This window comes from Micrasema longulum, unplaced genomic scaffold (assembly GCF_059751315.1).
Source record: "Micrasema longulum isolate JH-2025_06_02 unplaced genomic scaffold, ASM5975131v1 h1tg000411l, whole genome shotgun sequence".
NCBI lineage: Eukaryota > Metazoa > Arthropoda > Insecta > Trichoptera > Brachycentridae > Micrasema > Micrasema longulum.
The window spans coordinates 476,252-487,341 of NW_028277611.1; the positions used below are offsets into that span (position 1 = coordinate 476,252).

At 30.4% G+C, this 11,090-nt stretch overlaps 1 protein-coding gene across 6 annotated transcripts in view; it reads left to right on the forward strand.

Annotated features, from left to right (window-relative positions):
- The window catches only part of PAN2 (PAN2-PAN3 deadenylation complex catalytic subunit PAN2), a 36,259-nt gene extending 31,005 nt beyond the window's left edge, over positions 1-5,254 (forward strand). For all 6 annotated transcript variants that reach the window (XM_088226132.1, XM_088226134.1, XM_088226136.1 and 3 more), the window contains exons 22-25: positions 217-274; positions 840-1,003; positions 4,525-4,634; positions 4,940-5,254. In XM_088226132.1, the coding sequence (XP_088082258.1) occupies positions 217-274; positions 840-1,003; positions 4,525-4,634; positions 4,940-5,106 (499 nt within the window). In that variant the 3' untranslated portion in view covers positions 5,107-5,254. The remainder of the gene's footprint in view (positions 1-216; positions 275-839; positions 1,004-4,524; positions 4,635-4,939) is intronic.
- The last annotated feature ends 5,836 nt before the right edge of the window (positions 5,255-11,090 follow it).

An 11,090-nucleotide genomic window follows, 5' to 3' on the forward strand; every position in this document is an offset into this window, starting at 1 on the left:
TCGTATGATCCGATGTGACCAATAATGAACGAGATATACTTAGTTGAAAACAAAGGGCGCAAAATATGAAATGACTTTTTACCGAACCTGATATAATAATTTAGATGTGTATTGAAAAAATATTTCTCTGATTGTTAGTGAAGCAACCGATGGCCTGCTGATATTCAGATTTTTACTGTTTTTTTTTTAATGGATGAATTATTGTTTTGATTACAGACAAGGTCCTTTAGAGGGAATTCCTTTCATAGATGACTATATTTCTACTCAAGAGCAGGTCTAAAAAAATTTTCAGTATTTTTATTTTGATTTTCAGTATTTTATTTTCATTTTCAGTATTTTATTTACATTTTTATTTCAATATATTTATTTACATACCTCATCCAATTAAATAATTATCTTATAAGAAATAAAAAATATAGGAATGGAAATACAAATAATTAAAAATTCATCAACCTATGAGTTTCAGTTTACCAAATATTTTTTCAATTTCATATTCAAAATATTTTTTATTTAATGAACATATTTCGTCTGCCTCGTAGTCAGCGCGTTTGCCTACCATGCTTAGAGGTCTCGGGTTCGATCCCCGCCATGGTTTTCATGAGATATTTATTTTAGATGATGTTTTTTCATTGTAATATTTTATTGTGATCTCATTAATGATCAGGGGTCACCAAAGTATTGCATCTTTTCCTGCAACTCTCAGGTTAAGGTTCATAACTAATAATTTTAATTTATTTTTAGAAATCCTTCTCTCAACTACCGGTCTCAGTAAAATGCATTCACATGAAAACACCTGATTGTGTGAGGAGACATGTTTAATATATTTTTACTTTATACAGGTTGTGGATTATTTAACAAAGTTTTCCGGCATAAAACCAGGAGATTTGGATGCCAACTTTAGCTCAAAACATCTCACAACACTGAAGAGTACATACCAGAAGTTACGGTACCTTGTGGACAAAGGGGTTATATTTGTTGGACATGGGTTAAAAAATGATTTTAGGTATGCAATTTCTAATAATATACTTACTACTTAATGGCCATATTACATGGACCAGAAAACTAACCAAAATATTACCCTGTGTAATTCACAAATTTGTTGGAATCTTGTATGCGGATGTAAAATTTTAGAATGTGTTCTGATTTCGATCCAATTTTTTACTCACAGATGAGGCATATACTAATTTTTAGATTTTTTAATGTTCTAGGCTTATTTCAATACACAATAAACTTTACAAGTGGGTGAAATCAAATGAGTTCTAGACCATATCAGTTAAAACCTAACCCCTGTAAAAAATTCTGTTTGAATTATATGTACACATATTTATTTGTTTACTTAGTGACAATGTGCAATAGCGATTGTATAAAAAAAACCTTTCTCTGATTAATCGAGTAACGCCTATAACGAGCAAATTCAAGTGGTCCCATCTTCCCCGTAATAACCAAGTTCGACTGTACTTTGAAAAAACGGATAAAAGGCCACCATAACACTAATTGAGATAAAATTTCATAAAAATCAACTCAATGTCTGATTCAAGAATTCGTTGGTTCTTCAATTAATTCAGAATTTGTGTGTGCGTATTCCAATATTGTGCGTAATCACACCACCTACCGGAAGATTGATAGGCGCCGATTAACAGGTCGCTGGTTCGCAGGTTCATATGTTTTGCCAATTCCGTTATAATGTGCACTGAACTCCAATGCAAAATGGCAAAAGGCACTCACCTTATACTGGGGTCTTCCACCTTATTGTTGGCTTATTCTCGCAATCTGGGATGATTGAACAGGGCACTTGCACTTGATAGTCACCTGCGACAACACAATTGATTTGTGTAACTATGTAAATAACTAATAAGTATGCTGTGCAAGAATCCACAAATTATAAATTCTGCTTCTAGTGCCTTGCCGGGTCCCCCCGATGTTGGCGATCTCTACAGCGAAAGCATATGTATCAGTCCTGCGCTAATTTTACATTTCGCAGCCAGGACGACTGCCTATTGATGTACTTGCCGTAGTGATTCCTGGGAAAAGATGACCAAAATGATTTCCCGTTGCCTTCTCTGGTGGATTTTCTGTCGGGGTTACCTTCCCTTAGCTGGTTGGTTCTGGTTTGGAGGCGCCAGAAACTCGCCTTTCATCCTCTCGTTATCTGCTGTGAACACACCGTTATAAGTGTGATCCCATTGCCCGGGATTCGCGACGTGGACGCTAACGAATAGGACTAGTCAGTAGTGTTGCCGGTGAAATGCAACTAGGCATTCGCAGCATTTTATAGAATCACATCCTCCAGCAAGATGTGACTCACTGCGACTCTACTGACAGTTCGAACCCCTTAGATTATTAATTAGATTAACTAATTATAAATTGCGATAACTTAAATAGCTTATAAGCGATCGCGCAGCGATATAGAATCACGTGCACTTCCGGAGACGGTCAGTACCTCACTGGCGTAGAAACGCGTGTAGTTACCCATGGTAAAGTTGCTACATTTTGATCGCAGTTCAGGAGGTAAATTTCATAGTAAAATGTGACGCAACCAGCTTAATTATATTAATTGTGTTTTGCTTATTACGTGTTCACACAGACTAATTTCAAAACGGAAAATTGTCCAAACCGTGATAGATAAGAGTTTAATTTTTAACTACGTAAAACCCCATTTTTACATTTTTCAACGGAGCAACAAAAAAGTGTAAAACCGAGTAAAACACCTAACTTAAGGAAGTGGAAAATGTTTGGAAAAGATAGAATTATATGAGTGTACTTGACTTTAATGTAAATATACTGCCAGAAAAATTGTAAAAACTGTCATAATTGGGGATAGTGAATACTTTTACCTACTAATATTTCGTATTTTTTCAATCAATATTATAATGTGTTAAATTATTGAATTTAAAAAAATGTTACGTATTTATGTTCTTAAATTTAAAAACCCGAAAATGATAATTAGAATTTGTATTAAATAATTTTTCCCCTAAATGTTGGAAAATTTTATTTATATGGTATCCCTTTTTTTTACTATGGCATCACAGAATTTTAACTGTCACATTGCGTTATTTACATCGTGGCAAAACTGTTTCTTCAAACTTTTATGATAACTGTTTAAACCATCTTCTTTTCACATTATGTTTATAACTTCAAATAATATTTATATTGCCACATTCTTTTACTTTCTTTGTCGTAATTTATTGATGTAAAGACTTTATTCTTCCTAAATATGCGTCAACTGCCTGTCACAATCTAGTAAAATGTCAATATGGCGTTTTTGGGTTATAATAAAAAGAGTACAATGACAAACTAACCCCAAAAGACATCGGAACATCACTAAGATTGTATTTGCATGAAAAATGTATCAAGATGCAAAATATAGCCTTTAAGAAAATTAGACACTTTAACAAAAAGGTCAATTACACTGCACCTACCTTGAATTTAGTTTGAGGCAGTAATTTACCTTTTTTTTATTTAATTCTCCTATTTGGGCAAAAAAGTGGCACATTAGTCGGCATTTTTGACACATCTAATGAGTTTTGAAATTTTTTCAACGATAAAAATGTTAATTCGGGGTATTTTTGAATGAGAATGTATTATTTTAAAATATGACTAACATTTTCCGCAAGAAGTGGGGAAAATGCAAAAAAATTAGAAACATAATAATGAGGTTTTACTGTACATAATGTATTTTTCAGTTTTTTGATCCATGTAACGGCAACTCTGCCGTCATAAGAAAGAACGACGTTTCTACATAAAACAAAAAACAGAGAAAATAAATATTTTGTAACTCTGAGATTGAAAAATTGCTGTGTGAAAAATACTACAAAAATTATGGATATATTATGCGACAGTATGTTTTATGGTTTGCCCTAACGGAATATATATATTTATTTGAAATCTTTTTTTTAGTAAAAAAAATACAAGAAAATATGTTACACTTTAATGAACAGACGTTTCTGGCTAGAAACGCCCTTTTTATTTAGTAATTAAGTAAACGTCTTTCTTTTTTAGTGTTAATATGCCAATTGATTCTACTCAACTAAATAAAATAGACGTTACTGGCCATTTGCTGTTTTTCAAACTAGTAGCGCCGACCTAATAATCAATTAACTTCGAAATTACCAGCAGATCTTAAATTTAATTGAAAACGAGTAAGTACATTCATTTCAGATGTTTTAAAAAACGGAATAGAAGAAAAAATAAGTATTTTAATCAGTCTTTAATAATTATTTAAGTCAGAACAGCCTTTTATATTTAGTAATCTTCAAGGCTTTTTGCAGTTTAGTCTCATTTATCAGTGAAAATAATAGGGTTGTGGTTATTTTAGGAAGATAGGTGTATCTTTAGTAGATTCATATTTTTTTCCTGATTCCGAATATGTATTTAACTCATTTTCGAAAAAAATGTTATATGCGTCCTTCTTTCTTATGACGGCAGAACTAGTGGCCTATTTATTTAAATGTGTAGAAATTTTTTTCTTAGCTTCTTTTTTGAAATTAATTTCCAATTGAAATTTATTGAATGTTATCTTTCCAGGGTAATAAATTTGGTTGTCCCAATGAAGCAAGTGATTGACACCGTGCAATTATTCCACCTTCCACATCACAGAATGGTTTCACTCAAATTTCTAGCCTGGCATTTATTAGGTAATATTATTAATTACACTGTAGACTTTTAACTGTAAATAATATTTTGTTTTTATTCATACGCTCCCTAATGTTCTTTTTATTGCTCATTAAATCATCCAGTATGCATTTTACAATCAGATGTGAACCTTCAAAAAAGTTAAAAACTCAGTACTTTGCCGTTTTGGGCCCTGGTGAGATGCCACAATTTGCATCCGTTGAGGGGAATAGGTTTTGATTCAGGCATTATGTAGTCCAATCATCTCGTAAGAGATCTCCGTCCCTCTGTACTCGTTTACTTTTTATTAAATTTGTAAAATTCGCAGATATTAAGATCCAATCCGACACCCACGATTCGATCGAAGATGCCAGAACTGCCCTCCAACTTTACAGGAGATATTTGGAACTAAACAGAGATGGGTTAGTCAACGCCACTCTTGCCACATTATATAAAACCGGCAAACAGCTGCAATGGAAAGTTCCCGAAGACTGACTGACAGCGATACCATCCGCTCACTGTGAGGAGGTTCAACCGCTTTCCTATCTCTCTATCTTAATTTATTAACTCTAGTATATATTAATTTATATATAAAAACAATCAGTTTGACGTTTCCCCGATAGAACAATCACACGTATTAAAAAACGTTTTATATACTCATGAAATAATCTATGGGACATAGCATCGGTACACCAATCTGCAGTGTATCTCAATCAATATTTTTTTATCAGTGTGTAAAACTAAGATATTATAAAGATTCAACAAAAAATACGTAATACAATAAATAATTCATTATTCGCTTTCCACACCATAGGGTGTTGGAAAACCAACTGCTGTGTAACTTCAATATTTTTGTTACACGGGTAAGATGATCGCTTGAGGTCCCAGTCCATGGACTAGTATAGTTATCTGTTTAAATAAATATTTCATGTCAACCATGCCGGGAATCGAACCTGACACCGTTTGCGTAGTAGGCAAACGCGTTGACTCCTAGACCACGAGGCGAACAATACTTTCTTAGTCTTTATCAGCAAATGCTTTCTTTGTATTACCCTTTACAAAATATGCGTAAGATATTTTGTATTGCAATTTTATATTGCTTCTTATAAAGTATGTGTGTATTTTTAATTTCACACGTACTTAGCTTTAAAAAATCACATTTAAAACATACAGTTGTCATTTTAGGTCAAATTTGAACCTAAAAATCTAAATCTCTTCCCAGTTGGTGCTGTGAGAATAAGATTACTCGAGTTAAACTTATTTTAGTTTTTTAACGTAAACATCTTCACAAAAACAGAATACTTTACTATCTAGAATTGTAAACATTTAGTTTTTCTCCAGATTATGCACCCAACAATGCATACATAGTTAACAATATGTGCAATATATTTTTATTTATTTTTAATAAATTTTATAAAATTCAATATTCTTCTGTATACATATGCAGTATTTTATATGTATATATTGTTTTTTTATTGTAATTTTTACAAACATTGTTTTATATTTTTATTCAATATAAATTGTCAAATGTTGATAAAATTATCAATTGAAATCTTTAACTCCGAGTAAGCGTGTCGAATTTAACCTGCTGTAATGAATTATTTATCGCTTGTATTTTCTGAAAATTGTGTACTTTCATATTTATATTATCACAGAAGAACATTTGCTTAACTTTTGTAATAAAAATTTTAAGAATTGTATTTTTTATACAATAAAAGTTTTTTGAAATTTGCCTGTTTGCGCCAATACATTATATAAATGTATTTAACCTGAAATCATGCTTGTTTTTGCCTTAAAGTCCTCTTGGATACTGGCTTGTACATTTCTTGGGGAAATGGTGCCTTAAACCTACATAATATGTACACATTCATAATTTAAAAAATATGACAAGGGATGAAGTACTACAGAAATGATCCTGTGTAGTACAATAGTCCTAGCTCATTGAACAATTGCAAAACAAATGTATTATTGAGCAATATGCAAGTGTTTACTTGGCCAACACTTGTCAGCCTATTAGTTATCACTATTGATAAATAATTAGGGGTTATGTGTGTTTGCATTTTTTTTTTTGTAAATTTGTGAAGAAAAAATATGAGAAACAACAATACACCCTAAGACATACTGGGTTCGATTCCCACAATAATTAATTACGATTTTTCTCAAGCCTGGATTGTTCCGTTTTTATTATTCATTTATTTATTCTATTTATTTATTTAACTTCTTGTACATACAATTTATTCCAACAAACCAATAAAATAAATGGTGTTATTTATGGAGTTTAAGTTACAAAACGCATTCGATGCATCACTGTAATTGAAAAGTTAATGGTTATAACAGAGCCTCTTGCATCACAGCCACTCAGGATTTTTTAAAATATTAATAAACTTTAGACATTACATTTTAATCGTTGTGATCTCGCTGGGAATTGAACCCTGGACCCCCAAGTAAGCGCCTTCGTCATTGCACCACAAGGGTAGCTATACATATGAAGGCCATGCGGCTAAAGCGGGCTCATTGCAATTTTTCAATTTTAAGATATTAATGCCATTTTTTCCTCCTGAATCAGTTCAATAAATTCGACTATTAAAAACTAACAGAATGTGGCTCCCTGTCTTATAAACAAACGGCTGGCAAAATCGAAATGCGACTATTGCTGCAACGAGCTTGTCTTTGTCAGTTCAAAAATAAGTTTTTTTTATAAATATAAAGTAGACATTTTTGTTATTGTTTTCTCTTATGGTATGCAAAAATATATATTACATTAATTTAAAACTTATTTTATTAAATACATTATTTTTGCTCTCCTGTAAAATAAGTTATCTGTTAATGAGCCCGTTCTTGCCGTGTATGCGTATATGTAAATGAGCCAATAAAAAAAAAAGATTTTTTATAGAACCTTACCCTTTAATAATCTGAAAAATAAAAAAAACTGCTCTCCGTTCATTGAATTTAATTTTATATTTGTAATTTGCTTATACATATTGTAATCATATTGACAGTAGGTAGGAAAAAGTTCCTAAGCGACATGTAATAAATTTTACAGAAGAGCCAATGAAAGTTTTTTTTTGTTGTAGAAAAATTCAGATTAATTTTTATTTGATTTATGTAGGAATCACGCCAGATTTTTTATTAATAAAAAAAAAAACTAAAAACTTTTATTGGCTCTTTTTTAAACCTGCTACATGTCGTTTAGGAACTTTTTCCTTTCCGCCATCGGTATATTTAAAAAATAATAATAATAGTGACACTTACTTTGCTTCTCCTAACATCGTTGGACTGGTTATTAATAAAAAAATTGTTTAATAAAATTACAATGAACTTCCACTGCGAAATTTCAATAACTGGTTTTTAATGATCATTCACATTCCAATAAAAAAAAATTACAGTTGACTAATTTTTGTTGCAAAAAATTACATTTAATCAAAAACAAAAATTAAACAGTTTGTAACTCATAAAACTACTAGAAAATATGCATAGTTTTTCTATGGAATTATTATGCAATAATCTATGCACATATTATATTGTTTAAATTTTAGTACCGATATACTCATTTATACTCTACGTAATCTGATCAAATACAATGTGATCATCTTCCTTAACTCTATATTGTTCATTCCACTAGAATAAATATAAACAACTTCTTGTTATTATTAATGAAATCATGCAATCAATTTTAATACCTTCAATAGCAATAAAAACTGTGTGTTATTAAGCTATGTATTGTCTCAATTGACAGATAACATGCGTAATGCTATAATATATTTCAGATTTTATAAATCTTTAAACGTGTTCGCATAATATAGTGCGACTGCGTCAGATTTCAATATTTTTGCATGTTATTGAGAGTTATTTATGGAGAGCGTATTCTAAATTTAATTGGTTTGTAATTTGAAATGCCTGTCTGTTTTCTATGACATAATTGAATAAGTATTAGCTCATTATTATGTACATTTCCTTACACGAGTCATGTACATAGTGTTTCTAGTGTGATATTTTATGGCATCATTTGTAATGCACATAAATTGATTCTTTTCCATTTAGTTGCCTAATCGGTATAAAATTTCCCGTAAGCTATGACAAAATGAATTCATTCGGATCTATTTTCCAATATAGATGTACATTTTATTTCAACTAGTTTATAAAAAATGCTTGTTTAATCCGTTAAAATCTTACTCAGAATGTATTGAATTATCATATCTGAGATGCCCAGAGACATACTCATCGTTTGATAATCATCAAGCTGCGTCATATGTAGGATAATGTTACAAGATATGCTTGATTTTTAACGATAGACATATGTCGCAGGTTGCTATGATAAACGTCTGATTTTTAATGATCATCAATTGTTGCCGACACGTAGCCACCAGATATGCTATTGTGCGCGATTGTGACAAATATTGAGTTTGTTTGTGGGCACCAATTTATATTTTTTGATATTTAAAAAAGCTCAACTATTAAAATGTGCAATTTCAGTTCACCATTGTAAATATGCCAAAGTAGATAAGCTTATATTCAACATAATTTTCTTACCTGCACCTGACGGTGCATAGGGTACTGCATTGGTACACCAATCGCAGCGTGTCTCGATCATCGTTCGTAACATGATCAATCTTACGTTTCGGGTGCCAGTTCAGAGACTACGAAATATTGCAGTGTAAAAACATAATATAATAGCTTAAAGAACAATGTTTAATGGACATTTTTTAATGGTTAATTACAAAATGATATTTTACTAATTTGTGCTGTAATAGAAAAAAATCTAATTAATTTTCCGTTTTTAAACTACACCTTGTTTGAATATTTCGTAACCAATTTTTTATTTTGTGTTTTCCATAATCATAACTACTTACTTTGATGTATGTATGATGGTTATATTGACAAACAAATCTTTCTCATTAATAAGGTTTGGTTATAATATAATCTGTTCATATAATACGTAATGCTAAAATCATCACAACTGATTGACAACAATAATAAATTATTAACTAATTGCTGCTTTAAATATTGTTTACATAGTTTATTTATTTACTGTCAAAATATAGTGAAAATTACGGAGTTTAGTTGCTTATATTTGTTTTTGGTACTTTAACATTTATCATTAAATTAATGTAGAATTTGATATAATTAATAGATCAGCTAATAATACATGTATACTTTAAAGTCACTCATTGTAAATTGATGGAATAAATTATTATCTTATGGAGATGTGGGAATAATTGCAACATTTCGAGGTAGTTGTGGATGCAACTGGATAGTTGTGCAGTGTCCAATACAACCGTCAAATGAAATATTTTAGATTGATCTCTCAAAAAATATTGAATAAGGATCCTGGCTAGTTATACAGATGTGAGTTAGCGATTAAGAAAGTTGATTGTTCTAAAGTAAGTAGTCTTTTTGTAATGTAATTTCTGTTGGTCTCCGTTAGATGAGATTAATATTTTATTATATACATATAATATTATTGTAAATGAAAAATGTCACGGGAAAAAATGCGTTATATGTATAGAAATGTTGTAAAATAATTTTATTGTAACAAAAATGAGATACTTAATGATTTTATCATAATAATTTTTCAATCAGTATTTTTTTACATACATTTTTCAGTTTCTATATGTATATATTTATGAATATATTTTTTTTACACAGTGGACCATTTGACGTCGAAATATTTTTACAATAAAAACTCAAAAATCTTTACTTACTATTTGTCATTTATTTAATCCCTTTCTCTCTATCCTCGCATACCTTTTCCCTGTAGAAATTCCCACTTGGCTCAAACTCTCTAACATGCCTCAGTGTCAAGGTCTAAAACTCTTTCAGACCTGAATTAATTCCTGTGAATGAAAAAAATAAATTATTCTGTACTTACTTAAGGAATTATTTGAATAACTTCGGTATTTTTAATGCTTTTTTTTTAGTCTTTCATTTTTTGAAATAATTAAACTTTATTTTTTTATAAAACACAGATCAACTGAAAAAAATATTTTAAATTGTGTTGTTATCTTACGTTTATTCGAATTTGATTAAATTCATTTAACTTTACTTCAATATCAATAATGTTTTGAGTTTGCCCAAATTTTTTTATACAAGGACTGGATTCAACCCTCTAAGGAGCTATTAATATTAACATATTATCTTCATCTCTGTTGTAATATTTTAATTACCAAAATATGTTTATAAAACTCGCCTTGCATATCATTTACAAGAACGAAAGGAATTTGCTTTAATTCAAACCAAAAGGCAGCTGACAAAGTTAAGAACTTTTCTGTATAATGCTGATTACCGGCATATTAAAAAAAACAGAGACATACTTAGGGGTTCCAGTATTTAAAAAATTAACTCGCTGCTTTTGAATTTCAGTAAGTAAAAAAGGTTTGGAGAGTAAAAAAAACTGAAAATTTGTGTATTCATGATTGAATACCTAAGATGAAAGGGTTAAACAGGATGATTATCAATGATAGAATCAAATGAAAGGAATG